This window comes from Bombina bombina, chromosome 2 (assembly GCF_027579735.1).
Source record: "Bombina bombina isolate aBomBom1 chromosome 2, aBomBom1.pri, whole genome shotgun sequence".
NCBI lineage: Eukaryota > Metazoa > Chordata > Amphibia > Anura > Bombinatoridae > Bombina > Bombina bombina.
This window is the reverse complement of record NC_069500.1, coordinates 360574543-360595492: the sequence shown is the minus strand read 5'-3', so window position 1 is coordinate 360595492 and position 20950 is coordinate 360574543. Positions and strand designations below refer to the sequence as shown.

The 20950-nt window shown below is 42.0% G+C and overlaps 1 protein-coding gene across 1 annotated transcript in view; it reads right to left on the bottom strand.

The window, feature by feature from the left end:
- KNTC1 (kinetochore associated 1) overlaps positions 1–20950 on the bottom strand; it is a 1377837-nt gene that overhangs the window by 987437 nt on the left and 369450 nt on the right. The window contains exon 28 of the mRNA XM_053701768.1: positions 7975–8078. Coding sequence (XP_053557743.1) covers positions 7975–8078 — 104 coding nt within the window. The remainder of the gene's footprint in view (positions 1–7974; positions 8079–20950) is intronic.

Genomic DNA, 20950 nt, shown 5'->3' with positions numbered 1-20950 from the left:
TCCCTCCTAGGCTCCGCCTACCCCAGTCATTTGACCGACGTACAGGAGGAAATATGCATAGGAGAAACCATATGATACCGTGGTGACTGTAGTTAGAGAAAATAATTCATCAGACCTGATTAAAAAAACCAGGGCGGGCCGTGGACCGGACACACCGTTGGAGAAAGTAATTTATCAGGTAAGCATAAATTCTGTTTTCTCCAACATAGGTGTGTCCGGTCCACGGCGTCATCCTTACTTGTGGGAACCAATACCAAAGCTTTAGGACACGGATGAAGGGAGGGAGCAAATCAGGTCACCTAAATGGAAGGCACCACGGCTTGCAAAACCTTTCTCCCAAAAATAGCCTCTGAAGAAGCAAAAGTATCAAATTTGTAAAATTTGGCAAAAGTGTGCAGTGAAGACCAAGTCGCTGCCTTACATATCTGGTCAACAGAAGCCTCGTTCTTGAAGGCCCATGTGGAAGCCACAGCCCTAGTGGAGTGAGCTGTGATTCTTTCAGGAGGCTGCCGTCCGGCAGTCTCATAAGCCAAACGGATAATGCTTTTAAGCCAAAAAGAAAGAGAGGTAGAAGTTGCTTTTAGACCTCTCCTTTTACCAGAATAAACAACAAACAAAGAAGAAGTTTGTCTGAAATCTTTAGTGGCCTATAAATAGAATTTTAGAGCACGGACTACGTCCAAATTGTGTAACAAACGTTCCTTCTTTGAAACTGGATTCGGGCACAAAGAAGGTACAACTATCTCCTGGTTAATATTCTTGTTGGAAACAACTTTCGGAAGAAAACCAGGCTTAGTACGCAAAACCACCTTATCTGCATGGAACACCAGATAGGGCGGAGAACACTGCAGAGCAGATAACTCAGAAACTCTTCTAGCAAAAGAAATTGCAACCAAAAACAAAACTTTCCAAGATAATAACTTAATATCTACGGAATGTAAGGGTTCAAACGGAACCCCTTGAAGAACTGAAAGAACTAGATTAAGACTCCAGGGAGGAGTCAAAGGTCTGTAAACAGGCTTGATTCTAACCAGAGCCTGAACAAACGCTTGAACGTCTGGCACAGCTGCCAGCCTTTTGTGAAGTAAAACAGATAACGCAGAAATCTGTCCCTTCAGAGAACTTGCAGATAATCCCTTCTCCAAACCTTCTTGTAGAAAGGATAAAATCCTAGGAATTTTTATCTTGTTCCATGGGAATCCTTTAGATTCACACCAACAGATATATTTTTTCCATATCTTATGGTAAATTTTTCTAGTTACAGGCTTTCTAGCCTGAATCAGAGTATCTATTACAGAATCTGAAAACCCACGCTTTGATAAAATCAAGCGTTCAATCTCCAAGCAGTCAGTTGGAGAGAAACCAGATTCGGATGTTCGAATGGACCTTGAACAAGAAGGTCCTGTCTCAAAGGTAGCTTCCATGGTGGAGCCGATGACATATTCACCAGGTCTGCATACCAAGTCCTGCGTGGCCACGCAGGAGCTATCAAGATCACCGAAGCCCTCTCCTGGTTGATCCTGGCTACCAGCCTGGGAATGAGAGGAAACGGTGGGAATACATAAGCTAGGTTGAAGGTCCAAGGTGCTACTAGTGCATCTACTAGAGTCGCCTTGGGATCCCTGGATCTGGACCCGTAACAAGGAACCTTGAAGTTCTGACGAGACGCCATCAGATCCATGTCTGGAATGCCCCATAATTGAGTTATTTGGGCAAAGATTTACGGGTGGAGTTCCCACTCCCCCGGATGGAATGTCTGACGACTCAGAAAATCCGCTTCCCAATTTTCCCCTCCTGGGATGTGGATTGCAGACAAGTGGCAGAAGTGATCCTCCGCCCATTGAATTATCTTGGTCACTTCCTCCATCACCAGGGAACTCCTTGTTCCCCCCTGATGGTTGATATATGCAACTGTCGTCATGTTGTCTGATTGAAACCTTATGAATTTGGCCCTTGCTAGATGAGGCCAAGCTTTGAGAGCATTGAATATTGCTCTCAGTTCCAGAATGTTTATCGGGAGAAGAGATTCTTCCCGAGACCATAGACCCTGAGCTTTCAGGGGTTCCCAGACCGCGCCCCAGCCCACCAGACTGGCGTCGGTCGTGACAATGACCCACTCTGGTCTGCGGAAGCTCATTCCCTGTGACAGGTTGTCCAGGATTAGCCACCAACGGAGTGAATCTCTGGTCCTTTGATCTACTTGAATCGTCGGAGACAAGTCTGTATAATCCCCATTCCACTGTCTGAGCATGCACAGTTGTAATGGTCTTAGATGAATTCATGCAAAAGGAACTATGTCCATTGCTGCAACCATCAATCCTATTACTTCCATGCACTGCGCTATGGAAGGACGAAGAACAGAATGAAGAACTTGACAAGAGCTTAGAAGTTTTGATTTTCTGACCTCTGTCAGAAAAATCCTCATTTCTAAGGAGTCTATTATTGTTCCCAAGAAGGGAACTCTTGTTGACGGGGAAAGAGAACTTTTTTCTATGTTCACTTTCCATCCGTGAGATCTGAGAAAGGCTAGGACGATGTCCGTATGAGCCTTTGCTTTTGACAGAGACGACGCTTGAATCAGGATGTCGTCCAAGTACGGTACTACTGCAATGCCCCTTGGTCTTAGAACCGCTAGAAGGGACCCTAGTACCTTTGTGAAAATTCTCGGAGCAGTGGCTAATCCGAATGGAAGTGCCACAAACTGGTAATGCTTGTCCAGAAAAGCGAACCTTAGGAACTGATGATGTTCCTTGTGGATAGGAATATGTAGGTACGCATCCTTTAAATCCACCGTGGTCATAAATTGACCTTCCTGGATGGTAGGAAGGATCGTTTGAATGGTTTCCATTTTGAACGATGGAACCCTGAGAAATTTGTTTAGGATCTTGAGATCTAGAATTGGTCTGAATGTTCCCTCTTTTTTGGGAACTATGAACAGGTTGGAGTAAAACCCCATCCCTTGTTCTCTTATTGGAACTGGATGAATTACTCCCATCTTTAACAGGTCTTCTACACAATGTAAGAATGCCTGTCTTTTTATTTGGTTTGAAGATAATTGAGACCTGTGGAACCTTCCCCTTGGGGGTAGTTCCTTGAATTCCAGGAGATAACCTTGAGAAACTATTTCTAGTGCCCAAGGATCCTGAACATCTCTTGCCCAGGCCTGAGCAAAGAGAGAAAGTCTGCCCCCCACCAGATCCGATCCCGGATCGGGGGCCATCCCTTCATGCTGTTTTGGTAGCAGTGGCAGGCTTCTTGGCCTGCTTACCCTTGTTCCAGCCTTGCATCGGTCTCCAGGCTGGTTTGGGTTGAGAAGTATTACCCTCTTGCTTAGAGGATGTAGAAGTAGAGGCTGGTCCGTTTCTGCGAAAGGGACGAAAATTAGGCTTATTTCTAGCCTTAAAAGACCTATCCTGAGGAAGGGCGTGGCCCTTTCCTCCGGTGATGTCTGAAATAATCTCTTTCAAATCAGGACCAAACAGTGTTTTGCCCTTGAAAGGGATGTTAAGCAATTTTGTCTTGGAAGACACATCCGCTGACCAAGACTTTAGCCAGAGCGCTCTGCGCGCCACGATAGCAAACCCTGAATTTTTCGCCGCTAATCTCGCTAATTGCAAAGCGGCATCTAGAATAAAAGAGTTAGCCAATTTAAGTGCATGAACTCTGTCCATAACCTCCTCATACGAAGATTCTTTATTGAGCGACTTTTCTAGTTCTTCGAACCAGAAACACGCTGCCGTAGTGACAGGAACAATGCATGAAATTGGTTGAAGAAGGTAACCTTGCTTTTATCCATAGGATCTTTAAAAGCACAACTATCTTCTATGGGAATAGTAGTGCGTTTGTTTAGAGTAGAGACCGCCCCCTCGACCTTAGGGACTGTCTGCCATAAGTCCTTTCTGGGGTCGACTATAGGAAATAATTTCTTAAATATAGGGGGAGGAACAAAAGGTATGCCGGGCCTTTCCCATTCCTTGTTTACTATGTCCGCCACCCGCTTGGGTATAGGAAAAACATCGGGGGGCACCGGAACCTCTAGGAACTTGTCCATCTTACATAATTTCTCTGGAATGACCAAATTGTCACAATCATCCAGAGTAGCGTCCTCTTGCTCTTCAGTGTTTAAAACAGAGCAATCGCGCTTTCTTTGATAAGTAGGCATTTTAGATCAAATATTTGCAATAGAATTATCCATAACAGCCGTTAATTGTTGCATAGTAATAAGTATTGGCGCACTAGATGTACTAGGGGTCTCTTGTGTGGGCAAAACTGGTGTAGACACAGAAGGGGGTGATGCAGTACCATGCTTACTCCCCTCATCTGAAGAATCATCTTGGGCACTATTATTATCTGTGGCATCATTGTCCCTACTTTGTTTGGACACCATGTCACAATTATCACATATATTTAAATGGGGAGACACATTGGCTTTCATACATATAGAACATCGTTTATCTGATGGTTCAGACATGTTAAACAGGCTTAAACTTGTCAACAAAGCACAAAAAACGTTTTAAAATAAAACCGTTACTGTCACTTTAAATTTTAAACAGAACACACTTTATTACTGAATATGCGAAAAAGCATGAAGCAATTGTTCAAAATTCACCAAAATTTCACCACAGTGTCTTAAAGCCTTAAAAGTATTGCACACCAAATTTGAAAGCTTTAACCCTTAAAATAACGGAACCGGAGCCGTTTTTACATTTAACCCCTATACAGTCCCAGGAATCTGCTTTGCTGAGACCCAACCAAGCCCATAGGGGAATACGATACCAAATGACGCCTTCTATAAGCTTTTTCAGTGGATCTTAGCTCCTCACACATGCATCTGCATGCCTTGCCTTCCAAAAACAACTGCGCATTAGTGGCGCGAAAATGAGGCTCTGCCTATGACTAGAGAAGGCCCCCATCTGAAAAAGGTGTCCATACAGTGCCTGCCGTTTTTTAACAACAATCCCCAATATTATAATAACTATAAAGAGCTATAATCTGTCAAATATGCTTAGCAAAGTAATCGTTTTAGCCCAGAAAAATGTCTACCAGTTTTTTTAAGCCCTTATAAAGCCTTTATTCTTTTACTTAATCTAAGAAAATGGCTTACCGGTCCCCATAGGGAAAATGACAGCCTTCCAGCATTACAAAGTCTTGTTAGAAATGTGGCCAGTCATACCTCAGGCAGAAAAGTCTGCCAACTGCTTCCCCCAACTGAAGTTACTTCATCTCAACAGTCCTGTGTGGAAACAGCAATCGATTTTAGTAACGTTTGCTAAAATCATCTTCCTCTTACAAACAGAAATCTTCTTCTCTTTTCTGTTTCAGAGTAAATAGTACATACCAGCACTATTTTAAAATAACAAACACTTGATTGAAGAATAAAAACTACATTTAAACACCAAAAAACTCTTAGCCATCTCCGTGGAGATGTTGCCTGTGCAACGGCAAAGAGAATGACTGGGGTAGGCGGAGCCTAGGAGGGATCATATGACCAGCTTTGCTGGGCTCTTTGCCATTTCCTGTTGGGGAAGAGAATATCCCACAAGTAAGGATGACGCCGTGGACCGGACACACCTATGTTGGAGAAAACCCTGCTTTGTCCGAAGCCGAGAAAAACTTCAAAAAGGAAAGGCCCCAAGAACACTGACCCGCAGATAGTCCAGAAGCCAAGCTAGAGACCGCAAATCGGACTCAACTGAGCCAACAGTCCTCCAGGAGACACTGTCGCCCAACAGTCGGTCCCTCACCACTCACCCCACACTAATGAAGGGGACACCAGCCTAAACTCCCAAGGAGACAAGGCAAAGGAGAACCGAAGGAAACCAAAAGGTCACCACAATCCATAAAAGGACCCAAATGGCCCCAAACAGAGAAAAAGAGGCTACGCTTAGACCAAGCGGAACCTGGGATAAGACCGGGCATAGAGACAGAGAAAGTCTTCTCTCCAACATTATGCAAGCACTGAAAGACAACTGAAGACAGAGTCCTCACAGCATCTGAATATAGAATACAAAAGTATCCAACCACAAAAAAATGTGTAAGAGACCCAGACGAAAAAACCTTGAGTCGAGAACAGAGTCAACATCAGGACGACACAGAGGATACTTGCTAGTAAGTAGAAGCAGCCAACAAGAGAACAGACTGCAAAAAGCAACCCTCAGAGGGCACGCTCTAGGCAACCTAAGCCGCCAGACCTACAAACAGGTCTCCAAAAGGGGAGCACAGAACCGAGGCCCCCCGGCAAAGAGGTTACATCCAGAGCCCAAAGGAGGTGTAATCCTGGACCCTCTACCTGTAAGCCTAGGGAGCTAACAACTATGCCCACCTAGATCCTGAAAATGACGTCTCTCAGAACCCACACCCAGCCATCCACACAGAGCACGGGTACAACCAAACTCCTAGAACAGACGACAAGGCTGCGATGTCTTTACCTCCTCCTGGTGGCCAGGTGTTGAAATTACCAACAATAAGGAATGAAGTCGTGGACTCTACCTGCCTTTGGAAAGAAATGGCTCATACCAGAAGTACCCAACTCTCTTGTCTGAACACACAAACCACTAGATTGTGGGGTATACTTTACTAGCCTCCTACAATGTCAATTAGAAGTCATATTATACATATTGGTGGAAGTTGTATCAATATCTCTAGTAGAAACATGACTATTACCATTAATTGGACCATTCTTAAGAATAGGTCTGACGGAAGAAAAGGACCTCGGGTGTAAATCCTGTGACATCTCTAAAATGGCTAGAACATTCCCCAGAATTGTAATCTGAGTCTGAAAACATAACTCTTTCTATTCTTATGTCTCCCATCAGAGCTACTGCTTCTCGCCCTACGCTTATTATCTTTATTCATTGACCTTCTTTGCCAAATATAAAACTGTATGAGATTGCTGCCGTGCATATTTGGTATGTTTAATTTTAATGAGATCTTTTTTAAGCTGTGCAAGCCATTGCTAATCCTTATACTCTATGAATAAAGACATATGTTTGGAAGAACAACCAGATAAAGCATTTCCATTTGTTGATCTACATCATCAGTATAAAAAGTGGAGAACTTTTTTTTTTTTTTTTTATGTTTAGATCTCTTGGTACTATCCCCAACCTAATGCAGCTTTCCAAACTCCATGTCACACTTCAATCTGGTTTCCTTGACCATAAGATCTTACATGGTCTGAAACTGATTTCCTAATTAATTATCAACTTCTCCATCTGAGAATATATTCTTAAAATCCACTGTTAGTGTGTCCAATTTTTGATGAAAGTTAAGGAATAATAGTACTGCTCCTGTGTGTGTTCCAGAGTGCAAGTGATATTTATTGGTTAAATATGTCCACTTTATCAATGAAGGATAATGTCTGATGTGTCAAAGGATATATATAGCAACTCAAACGGTCACTCTAAAATACACTCAAACGTTCACTCTAAAATAGAAAGTAGGAACCTCCTGCAAAGATCCAAACAACTTCACAAAAAAAGTCTATTCAGAGAGCTTTGGAAACAGTTGTAAATATTCATATAAAAATTAACCCTGGGAGATAAATGATTAAATCAAATTAAAAGCTCAATCAGCATAATAAAACCGCCGAATCACATGCCACAAACTTTACTGGCATCTCCCGAAGAAAATGGCACAAATCAAAGTTGTGGCTGTCATTGTCCGTCAGGGATATTATTTATCTGAATATTTACAGCTCTTTCAAGAGCGTTCTGAATAGACAATATTATGGGTTTCACATAGGTCTGAGAACCCCTGTTCACAAAGAAAACTGGGGCACCTCCTTTCTTCACCTTCCTCCTGTAGAAGTAATGATAAGACTGGGATACCAAAGAGGTGATATGGATAAAAAAACTTATAGAATATTGTGTATCTTTGCCTCTATCTAGTTGCGAGGAGTTGAATCCCACCTTGTGAAAAAGTATTTTATTGGTAGAATGTTATTAACAAATAAAAACCATGTAAATATTTCCTTACTTTGGATGGTCCATTTCCAAATGTTGTTTTACAAGTTGTTCAACTGCATCACTCCAAGGTAAAATAGCTCCATACATAATCTGAAGCACAGCATCAAATATTAACTGGAAAAGAAAAAAAAAAGTTTCCTTTTAGGGTGAACCATTTAACCTACACCATTAAGCAATACATATTACTATTAGTATTCAACGCAAATAATCTTTACAATTTGGACAATCAGATTGTCTTTATAAACTGGGCTTTACCAATCGAAACCATTTTAAAATAAATGTGTGAATGTAGAGGAGTGAAAATAACGAAAGACACAGGAACATAGACATGTCCCCTTTGAAACTAAAATACAGAATTTCAAAATTTTGTTAAGTAAAACACATCTTCAAAAACACTTTGTTGTTGATTTTGGGTTGGTGGGAATTAGGTTAATCATAGGGGTTTATGGTCTGTTACAAACAACATAGTTTAATAAATTTCTGAAGGGATACTATGTACATGAGAGTGTAATTTTACTTTTGAAAATCTTAGAGGAGGCAACTAAAAACTGAATAGGGGCTCTCCATTCAAGTGAAATTATCTAAGAGGTATCTTCAGTACAGTGAGGTCCTTGAAAAAAATATTTAGAAAGTCATATTTTACCTTCAGGAGGTGTTTATTTCACTACACAGGGTTCTGTATGTGAGAAACCAGCAACTTTACAATAACAAAATTTATGCTTACCTGATAAATCTATTTATTTCAGATATAGTGAGTCCACGGGTTCATCTTAATTACTGTTAGGAATATCACTCCATGCCAGCAGGAGTAGGCAAAGAGCACCACAGATAAACTGTTAAGTATCACTCCCTTACTCAAAACCCCCAGTCATTCGACCGAAAGGAAATGGAGAAAAAGGAGAAACACAGGTGCGGAGGTGTCTGAGGTTTAGCCAAAAACTATCTTTAAAACAAAAAGGGTGGTTCCGTGGACTCACCATATCTGGAAGAAATAAATTTATCAGTTAAGCATAAATTTTGTTTTCTTACTAAGATATGGTGAGTCCACAGGTTCATCTTAATTACTGTTGGGAACCAATACAAAAGCTAGAGGACAGAGATGAATAGCGAGGGACAAAAACAAGCATGCCTAAACAGAGAGGCACCACCGCTTGAAGAATCTTTCTTCCAAAAGCAGCCTAAACCAAGGCAAAAGGATCAAGTTTGTAAAATCTGGAAAAAGTATGCAAAGAAGACCAAGTTGCAGCCTTGCAAATTTGTTCCATGGAAGCTTCATTTTTAAAAGCCCAAGAAGAGGCAACAGCGCTGGTGGAATGAGCTGTAATTCTCTCAGGAGGTTGCTTACCAGCAGTCCCATAGGCTAGACAAATAACACTTCGCAACCAAAAGGAAAGAGTAGAAGCAAGAGTTTTCTGACCCTTATGTTTCCCAGAGAAAAAGACAAAAAGATTGGCGAAAATTCTTAGTCACCTCCAGATAAAATTTAAGAGAACGTACAACATCCAAATGTGCAACAGACATTCTTTGGAAGAAGAAGGCTTAGGACATAGAGATGGAACAACAATTTACTGATTAATATTCTTATTAAAAACAAAAACTAAGTACGAATAACCGCCTTATCAGCATGAAAAATAATATAAGGTGAATCATATTGCAAAAGTTGAGAGTTCAGAGACTCTCCGTGCAGAAGAGATAGCTAAAAAGAAATAAAACCTTCCAAGATAACAACTTAATATCTAAGGAATGTAAACGTTCAAAAGGAGGGTATTAAAATAATTATAAGAACAAGATTAAAGGATTACTTTCTGTTATAATTTTTAAGCTAAACAACTAACATATTAAAGTTAATAAACATTAATTAAAACCTACTGACCTATATTTTCTCCAAAACGAAGTTTCATAACGTTCTAAAAGTTATATCTTTTATTCGCCGATGATGTCACGTTATCCTGCCCACTATTTTCAGCACTGCATGTTCAAAATACTTAAACCATTAACTTTGTGTTTAAAGCGCCATTTTGAAACCTAGGTATTGTAAACGGATTGGTACAGAGCAAAGGATACCCACGGAGTGGGTTTGGAAAACAATTACATTTGCAGACAAGATTTCTGATATACGGTAGAGATATGTTAATGAAATGCTATTGATAAAAATTTGGGGTAGTTAGTTAGTTAGTAACAGGCATAGAAAATATTTACTTACAGTGGCCCTTTAAGGCTCCAAGGAGGAGCAACAGACTTAAATACAGGCCTGATTCTGACAAAAGGATTGGATGTCTGTCACTTCCGCCAAACGCTTATGTAGCAAAACATATAAAGCAGAAATTTAACTCTTCAGGGTACAAACTGATAAACCTTTCTCCAGACCTTCATGGAGAAAAGACAAAATCCTAGGGATCCTAACCCCACTCCAAGAGAATCCTTTAGCTTCAAAACAATAAAGATATTTACGCCATATCGTATGGTAAATCTTCCTAGTAACAGACTTACGGGCCTGAATCATGGTCTCAACGACCGACTCAGGAAAACCACGCCTAAATCCAATTAAGCGTACAATCTCTACGCAGTCAGCTTCAGAGAAACGAGATTTGGATGAAGGAATGAACCCTGAATCAGAAGGTTCTTCCTTAGAGAAAGTCTCAAAGGTGGGAAAGATGACATCTCCACTAGTTCTGCACACCAGATCCTGCGAGGCCACGCAGGAGCTATTAGGATCTCCTGCATGATGACTCGTGGAAGGAGAACACACGGAGGAAACATGCTAGTCTGAAATCCCAAGGAACCGCTAGATCATCTATCGGCCTGAGGATCTCTTGACCTTGAACCGTATTTTGGAATACCCCCAACTGAGGGTTAGGCCAGAGAAAACTTTTGGATGGAGTTCCCACTCTCCGGGATGGAATGTATGTCTGCTTAGGAATACTGCTCCCCAGTTTACGCTCCTGGAAAGTGGATGGCAGACAGATAACAATTGTGAGCTACGGCCCACTGAATAATCCGAGCCACCTCCTCCATGGCAAAGGAACTCCTAGTTCCTCCCTGGAGGTTGATGTAAGTCACTGAGACTATGAAGACTGACTGAAACCTGATCAACTCTACTAAAGACAACTGAGGCCAAGCCATCAAAGTCTTTAAATCAATCTCAACTCTAAGATGTTGAAGGGACTTTTCCGAGTCCAAAGTCCCTGCGCCTATAACGAGTCCCAGACTGCTCCCCAGTCCAACAGGCTGGCAACCGTGGTCACAACCGCCCAGGAAGGTCTCCGAAAGCAAGTGCCCTGAGAAAGACGTTCCTGAGAGATCCACCACTGGAGAGAGTCTCTCGTTGACTGATCTAAAACAATCCTCTGAGAGAGATCTCGTACCATTGCCTGAGCAAACATAACTGCAGAGCTCTCAGATGGAATTGAGCAAGGGAAAGATCTCCATGGAGGCCACCATCAGTCAAACATTGAGCCACTGACGGTCTAACTGCAGACTGAAGTGACCGGCAAGAGGAAGAATCTTTACTCTTCAGACCTCTATCAGAAAAATCTTCATCAATATGTAGTCTATTATAGACCTTAAGAAGACTACCCTTAAAGATGAAACAAGGGAACCCTTTTCCAAATCCACTTCCCATCCGTGAGAATGAAGAGAAAAACAACAACATCTCCTTGTGAGATTTTTTCGAATAAAAAATGGCGCTTGAACCAATATGTCATCCAGGTAGGGCGCCACAGCAATTCCCCAAAACGGGAACACTGCCAAGAAAGCCCCTAGGATCTTTGAAAATATTCTGTGAGCTGTGGCAAGTCCAAACGGAAGGGCCACAAATGGAAAGTTTGTCTAGGAAGGCAAAACTCAGAAATTTGTGATTTCTGTGAATGGGAACATGAAGGTACGCATCTAATGCACAAGGGGGTTCCCAGGCGGACTCCCATCCAGGTACTGACCGGTCCTGTCTCTGCTAAAAAAATAGAGATCAGACGGAATCGGGTACATTCAGAGTAGAGTGACAGTAGACCCTTAGATCTATGGCTGTCAATGAATTGACTTTCTTGCCCTAAAGGAAGAAAAGTGCAAATAGTCTCCATCATGAAGGAACTCTGAGAAATTTGTTTAGACTTTTCTAGTCAAGAATGGGACGGAAAGTCCCTTCTATTTTGAGAACCACAATTAGGTTGGAGAAAAAAACCTGAGGCCTGTGAAGTACCTGTGATGAAACTAGAACTATCACTTCCAGGGATGAGAGACCTTGCACACACTTCAAGAACACTTCTCTTTTATCTGGTCAGCAGATAATCTTGAAAAATGAATTCCTTTCCACCCGAAAGACATCTGTTAAGACTGCCAGTCTCGGTCCAAACAAGGAAACGCCAGAGTCTTCATTAAGAGGAAAAATTTAAAATATTCTAAATATGGACACAGTTGACACATGTCTTGGTCTGATTAAAGCCACCACTGCCCTACTGAAAAGACTGACGTGGAGTATGGCTAGACCCATACTTTAAAAAGGGGAAAGATCAGAGTACTACTCTGCTTTCAAAATAAACTCTTGACTGAAGTGAAATAAATCCAATATTCTTCAGACACCAAAAACTTCACCTCCTCCATGCACCAAAGATAAAGAGAATGACTGGGGGTTGTGGGTAAGGGAGTGATAATTAACAGTTTATCTGTGGTGCTCTTTGCCCCCTTCTGCTGGCCAGGAGTGATATTCCCAACAGTAATTAAGATTTACTCGTGGACTCACCATATCTTAGGAAGAAATAAGGTCTAACAAAAAAAAAACAAGGATTGAGTAATTTCTCTCCATGCCGGCTAGGTTTTGATCATCGGGCCCTATGTGTTTACAGCTAAAAAGTAGTTCTGATTTTAAAGGTTGAGGTCAAAGAAGAGGAGCATAGAAGAAATCTGCAATGCAGAAAGCCAGCAGAAGAACTTTTGTGCCTTAAGCAGCCTCTGAAGAAGCATACACGTCAAAGTGGTAGAATGATGTAGTGTTATGAGCAGTAATCTCCTCAGAGAGATCTTCCTTGGAACTATGTACACTTTACAAATCAAAGCCATGAATCAAGCAGCTAGGGTAAATGTCATACCTTTATGACCCATACAAGGTACAAAAAAAAAAAAAAAATGAAAAAAGCAGAATTTAACCCCTTGTGTCAGGTACTACAACACACAGTACTATGCCCAGTGTTCTGTGTTGACGTAGTATCTACGGCCAAAACAAAAAGGAACCTGTTACAGACACTGTAGTCAGCCTAGAAAGCAGGAGCCACAACCAGGCCTTAATATGAATCATGTTCCGTTACAAGATCATTACAGAGTGTGAAACTGTCTGTGCCAATCTTTGTAAAGATCCTCTGTTGGTGCCAAGTGAAAGCGGGGGAAGGGAGTGATGCTGGTGTGTGGCCCAGCAGAGGGAGGGAGGGGCAGAGTTCCCTACACAGCGAGAAAAAAATATAAGACAGCAGAAAGGAAATAATTTGACTGGCTGCCAGTACAATATATGGTGGTGTGAGGGAGGGAAAGTAAGGGAGCTGGGAGTGTGAAGAAATAAATATATATTTTAAAAAAAATTCCCTAAAGTACATACTGCCTGCCAGTACCTAAGAGTGGTGACCAGTAGGATGGAAGAGAGCTATGTAAGAGGGATCAGGTAGTGATCAGGGGTTGGAGGTGTCAGGTCGGAGGGTAATCTCTAGACTACAGCAAAAAATAACCTTACAAACAAAATGATTAGCAACTCCACTGCAGAATATTTCAGAAGTGTGGTGCACAGCTGCAATTAGCGGCTCTCTAATTGCCAAAAACCATTGTCAAAGCCATGTATTTGCTATTTCTCAGAGCATAATTTACAATCATTTGTCTTATGACTGCAGTAGTTGCGTACTAATATCAGTGGGAAACCCAAAGTTTTCGCAAAAGTTAATGATTTTTTTTTTTTTTTTAAATGATCATATTTCACAGCCAAAAACTGGCATCAAATATAACAAAGTGGGACCTAGATCAATATCTTGGGTTCTCTACTTTAAATATATATAGTTTTCAAAGGTAAATAATACAAAAACAAAGGCTCTATTTCTATTCTAACAGAGTGAAAGCAAAAATATTTTAAAAAAACTTTGGCCAAGTTTTTTTGTGAAATTCAAGGTAGCAAAGGGGTTAATGCACTCCAGGATATCAGTAAGTTGCTCCTTAGAATTGTTAGGAATTGGACATAAAGAGAAAACATAATTTATGTAAGAACTTACCTGATAAATTCATTTATTTCATGGTGGAGAGAGTCCACAAGTTTGTTACTAATGGGATATACAGTACATGCCTATAAATACAACTCCCACCTCACCCATACCTCAGTTTAACGAATATCCAAGTTGGTGAGGTGGAAAAGGAGTAAAAGCATAAAAAAAAGAGGAAAAGAATAAAGGTACTTTATAAAAAAAAATCAGAACCACAAAAGAATGGGTGGGCCTCGTGGACTCTCGCCACCATAAAATGAATGAATTTATCAAGTACTTACATAAATTAGGTTTTGTTTCACATAGGTGGCGAGAGTCCACAAGCTTGTTACTCATGGGATATAATACCCAAGATGTGGAAGTCCATGAGAAACAATAAAGGGAGCGATAAAAGCGGAGACTGGCCTGCCTCCAAATAAGCATTGTGAATCAGAAGTTTCAAACAAGATGCTAAAGAAATGGCAGAGTCTTTCTGACCTTTTCTAGATCCAGAAAAAAACAGAATTTATGCTTACCTGATAAATTTATTTCTCCTACGGTGTGTCCGGTCCACGGCTTCATCCTTACTTGTGGGATATTCTCTTCCCCTACAGGAAATGGCAAAGAGAGCACACAGCAAGAGCTGTCCATATAGTCCCCCCTCTGGCTCCGCCCCCCAGTCATTCGACCGACGGTTAGGAGAAAAAGGAGAAACTATAGGGTGCCGTGGTGACTGTAGTGTATGGAATAAAATTTTTTAAACCTGACTAAAAAGCCAGGGCGGGCCGTGGACCGGACACACCGTAGGAGAAAGAAATTTATCAGGTAAGCATAAATTCTGTTTTCTCCTACATTGGTGTGTCCGGTCCACGGCTTCATCCTTACTTGTGGGAACCAATACCAAAGCTTTAGGACACGGATGAAGGGAGGGAACAAGTCAGGTTACCTAAACGGAAGGCACCGCGGCTAAGTCGCTGCCTTACAGATCTGATCAACAGAAGCCTCGTTCTTGAAGGCCCATGTGGAAGCCACAGCTCTAGTAGAGTGAGCTGTAATTCGTTCAGGAGGCTGCCGTCCGGCAGTCTCATAAGCCAATCGGATGATGCTTTTCAGCCAAAAAGAAAGAGGGTTAGCAGTAGCTTTCTGCCCTCTCCTCTTACCAGAATAAACGACAAACAAGGATGAAGTCTGTCTGAAATCCTTTGTTGCTTCTAAATAGAATTTTAAAGCACGGACCACATCTAAATTGTGTAACAAACGTTCCTTTTTAGAAACTGGGTTAGGACACAGAGAAGGAACAACTATTTCCTGGTTAATATTCCTATTGGAAACCACCTTTGGAAGAAAACCAGGTTTGGTACGTAAAACGACCTTATCTGTATGGAACACCAGATAGGGTGAATTACACTGCAAAGCAGACAATTCAGAAACTCTTCTAGCAGAAGAAATAGCAACCAAAAACAGAACTTTCCAAGATAGTAACTTAATATCTATGGAATGTAAAGGTTCAAACGGAACCCCTTGAAGAACTGAAAGAATTAAGTTTAGACTCCATGGAGGAGTCATGGGTCTGTAGACAGGCTTGATTCTGACTAAGGCCTGTACAAATGCCTGTACATCTGGCACTGCTGCCAGACGTTTGTGCAACAAAACAGACAGAGCAGATATCTGTCCTTTTAGAGAACTCGCTGACAACCCTTTATCCAAACCCTTTTGGAGAAAGGAGAGTATCCTAGGAATTTTAATTTTGCTCCAAGAGAATCCCTTGGATTCGCACCAACAGATATATTTTTTCCATATCTTATGGTAAATTTTCCTAGTCACAGGTTTTCTGGCTTGGACCAGAGTATCTATAACCGAATCTGAAAACCCACGCTTAGATAAAATCAAGCGTTCAATTTCCAAGCAGTCAGTTGCAGAGAGACTAGATTTGGATGTTCGAATGGACCTTGTACTAGAAGATCCTGTCTCAAAGGTAGCTTCCATGGTGGAGCCGATGACATATTCACCAGGTCTGCATACCAAGTCCTGCGTGGCCACGCAGGAGCTATCAGAATCACTGAGGCCTTCTCCTGTTTGATCCAGGCTACAAGCCTGGGAAGGAGAGGAAACGGTGGAAACACATAAGCTAGGTTGAACGACCAAGGCGCCACCAATGCATCCACTAGTGTCGCCTTGGGATCCCTGGATCTGGACCCGTAGCGAGGAACCTTGGAGTTCTGACGAGACGCCATCAGATCCATGTCTGGAATGCCCCATAGTTGAGTTAACTGGGCAAAGACCTCTGGGTGGAGTTCCCACTCCCCCGGATGGAAAGTCTGACGACTCAAATAATCCGCCTCCCAGTTGTCTACTCCTGGGATGTGAATTGCAGATAGATGGCAAGAGTGATCCTCCGCCCATTTGATCATCTTGGATACCTCTCTCATCGCCAAGGAACTCTTTGTTCCCCCCTGATGATTGATGTACGCTACAGTCGTCATGTTGTCCGACTGAAATCTTATGAATCTGGCCTTCGCTAGTTGAGGCCAAGCCAGGAGCGCATTGAATATCGCTCTCAGTTCCAGAATGTTTATCGGGAGAAGAGACTCTTCCCGAGACCATAGACCCTGAGCTTTCAGGGAGTCCCACACCGTGCCCCAGCCTAAAAGACTGGCGTCGGTCGTGACAATGACCCACTCTGGTCTGCGGAAACTCATTCCCTGAGACAAGTGATCTTGAGTCAACCACCAACGGAGTGAGTCTCTGGTTAACTGGTCTACTTGAATCTGAGGAGACAAGTCTGCATAATCCCCATTCCACTGTTTGAGCATGCACAGTTGTAATGGTCTTAGATGAATTCGAGCAAAAGGAACCACGTCCATTGCTGCAACCATTAAACCTATTACCTCCATGCACTGAGCTATGGAAGGCTGAGGAATAGATTGAAGAACTTGACAAGCGTTTAGAAGCTTTAACTTTCTGACCTCTGTCAGAAAAATCTTCATTTCTACAGAATCTATTATTGTTCCTAGAAAAGGAACCCTTGTGGACGGGGACAGGGAACTTTTTTCTATGTTCACCTTCAACCCGTGAGACCTGAGAAAAGCTAATACAATGTCTGTATGAGCCCTTGATCTGGAAAGGGACGACGCTTTGATTAGGATGTCGTCTAAGTAAGGTGCCACCGCAATGCCCCTCGGTCTTAGAACCGCTAGTAGGGACCCTAGCACCTTTGTGAAAATTCTGGGAGCAGTGGCTAAACCGAACGGAAGAGCCACGAACTGGTAATGTTTGTCCAGAAAGGCGAACCTTAGGAACTGATGATGATCTTTGTGGATAGGAATATGCAGGTACGCATCCTTTAAGTCCACGGTAGTCATGTATTGACCCTCCTGGATTGTTGCTAAAATCGTTCAAATGGTTTCCATTTTGAATGATGGAACTCTGAGAAATTTGTTCAGAATTTTTAAATCCAGAATTGGCCTGAAAGTTCCCTCTTTTTTGGGAACTACAAACAGGTTTGAGTAAAACCCCAGACCTTGTTCCGCTGTTGGAACTGGGTGTATCACTCCCATCTTTAATAGATCTCCTACGCAATGTAAGAATGCCTGTCTTTTTATCTGGTCTGAAGATAAGCGAGACATGTGGAACCTTCCCCTTGGAGGAAGTTCCTTAAACTCTAGAAGATACCCCTGAGAGACTATTTCTAGTGCCCAGGGATCCGGAACATCTCTTGCCCAACCCTGAGCAAAGAGAGAAAGTCTGCCCCCTACTAGATCCGGTCCCGGATCGGGGGCTACCCCTTCATGCTGTCTTGGTAGCAGCAGCAGGCTTCTTGGCCTGTTTACCCTTGTTCCAGCCTTGCATTGGTTTCCATGCTGGTTTAGGCTGGGATGCGTTACCCTCTTGTCTAGAGGCTGCCGAGTTAGGGGACGGTCCGTTCCTGAAATTGCGAAAGGAACGAAAATTAGATTTGTTCTTAGCCTTGAAAGGCCTATCCTGTGGGAGGGCATGGCCCTTTCCCCCAGTGATGACTGAAATAATCTCCTTCAATTCTGGCCCAAAAAGGGTCTTACCCTTGAAAGGAATATTAAGCAGTTTTGTCTTGGACGACACATCCGCCGACCAAGATTTTAGCCGAAGCACTCTGCGCGCCACTATAGCAAAACCTGAATTTTTCGCCGCTAATTTAGCCAATTGAAAAGCGCCATCTAAAATAAAGGAATTAGCCAACTTTAGTGCGTGAATTCTGTCCATGACTTCCTCATATGGAGTCTCCTTATGGAGCGAATTTTCTAGTTCCTCGAACCAAAAAGACGCCGCCGTGGTGACAGGAATAATGCACGAAATTGGTTGGAGAAGGAAACCTTGCTGAACAAATATCTTTTTTTAAATTCCAATAATTTTTATTAGTTTTCAATTTTTTCAAAACAATACAACAAGTAGAAAAATACAGTTCACAGACATAACAAAAAACATCTGCAGTAGATGGCATTCATATAAGTAGCATTTCTAGATTCTCTGGATCCTTTATTTCACAGAATTTTTAAGCCACCGCATTATTATCTTCTATCTATATTGTTCTATCTTTAAGGGTTATAAAGAAAGGCAAAAGTATAAGGGGAAGATTGGGGAGGGTGGAAAAGGAAGAGAATAAGATAGTGTATCCAGTTCTCACCAGTGTATATCTGATCTAAATGTGTGTTAAGCTAGGGTAGATATGCCGTGTTCCCAAATAAAGAGTATATCATTAATAAAGTCGTGTTTGCCGATATAGTTGTAGTGATATTTTTCTAGTGTTATTATATGGTCCATCTCTGCTAGCCATTGTGTTTGAGTGGGGATGTCTTGGCTCTTCCATAGACGTGGAATTAATCTTTTTGCACTTGTTAGCATCAATTGGAGAAGTTTTGTACGGTAGATACAATGTGTTGGTGGAAGGATGTTGAGCATAATATGTTTACTATTGAGAGAGATATTTGTTCCTAGTATTTTATTAATACACCTTTCTATATGTGACCAGAATTCCGTCAAAAGTGGGCAATCCCACCATATGTGAGTTAAGCTGCCTGTCCCACCACAGCGCCTCCAGCATGCTGAGGAAGTAGTCGGAAAAATGTATCTAAGACGCTGTGGTGTCAGATACCAGCGAGAGAGTATTTTGTAGTTCAGCTCGGTTAGTAGCACCAAAGTGGAGGCAGAATGTGTAGCTTTAAAACTGTTTTTCCAGTCCTCATTCGTGATCTCCTCCAGTCCCTCAGTCTCCCACTTCTTTAAAAAGGTAGGACTACGGTCAGGAAAAGACCCTCTCAGTAGCTTATATGTCGAAGAAAGAAGTGATCTTTTGTAGTCGGGATTAATACATATCTTTTCGAATACAGTCAATGGTCTAAATATGTGAGCTTTGTGTGTGTTGTTGTGAAGCGCGTGTCTTATCTGTAGGTATGAAAACCAACCATGAAAGGGTGCTCCTAGTTTGTCGTTTAACTCAGTTCTGTCCTTAAACTTTCCTGATTCCAGTAAAAGATATATTGGCAAGTTACATAAATGTTTCTCAGAGTTCCAATGGGTAAAGGAGACCTTTTCTAAAAATAGTCGGTTGCCTAGTAAGGGGGTGAGAGGCGAAACTGGGGTGGAGATTGCAGTATCATGGGCTAAGACCGAATCCCAGATTTCTAGAGTGGCCTTGATATAAGCGTTCTGGTATGCCTGTGGTGGCCTGTGAATTTTAGGTAACCAAGCTATGTCTCTCATTTGGTCTATACCAGTAAGGGAGCTCTCAACCTGCACCCAAAGGTCTGATTGTCGGGAATGAGTCCAGGAGACCACTCTGGACAGGTGTACCGCCTTGTAGTAGTTTAAGAGGTTTGGCACACTAAGACCTACATCCTCTTTATGCATGTATAGTGTGTGCTGGGAAACTCTAGGCTTTTTGTAGGACCATATGAAGGAATTGATCATTTTCTGTTGCGACCTTAGATATGAGATAGGCAGGGCCATCGGTAGTGTCCGGAAGAGAAATAGATATTTGGGTATTATCATCATTTTAATAGTGTTCACCCGCCCGAACCAGGAAAGATGTCCCTGCCTATGCCATCCCTCCAGAAGGTTTTTGATTGTTTTTTGTAGACTGATATAATTACACCGAAAGAGGTCTGTGTTGTTCTGGGGAAGATTTAAACCTAAGTATTTAAGTTTATCTGTAACACGAAATGGCGTATGTTTCCGTATAAAGTCTATATCTTGCTGAGGGAGGTTCAATAACATTATGCCTGATTTTTCCATATTTATAGAAAAGTTAGAGACCTGCCCATATTCCTCTAGGGTTTTTACCAGGGCAGGAAGGGTAGTAGAAGGTGACTGGAGAGTGAAGATCACATCATCCGCAAATAATAGGCACTTTTGGTTTACTTGATTATATTGCAAGCCTAGTATATTTTTGTTTTCTCTGATTTTTATTGCTAGGATTTCGATAGTTATCGCAAATAGTAAAGGCGACAGAGGGCAACCCTGACGGGTTCCGTTTGTTATATGAAAAGACTGTGAAAGGGTTCCGTTCACTCGGACTCTAGCTTGAGGGTTTGAGTACAACGCCTGAATTCTTGATATGAAAGCTTCCGAGAAGCCGAACTTCGACAGAGCCCCCCACATAAACTGCCAGTTGACCCTGTCGAAGGCCTTCTCAGCGTCAGATGACAGAAGCGCTAGAGGAGTCCCATTTTCTTTTGTGCACTGCAGGGATTGCAACACTCTAATTGTATTGTCCTTTGCCTCTCTACCCCTTACGAAGCCAACTTG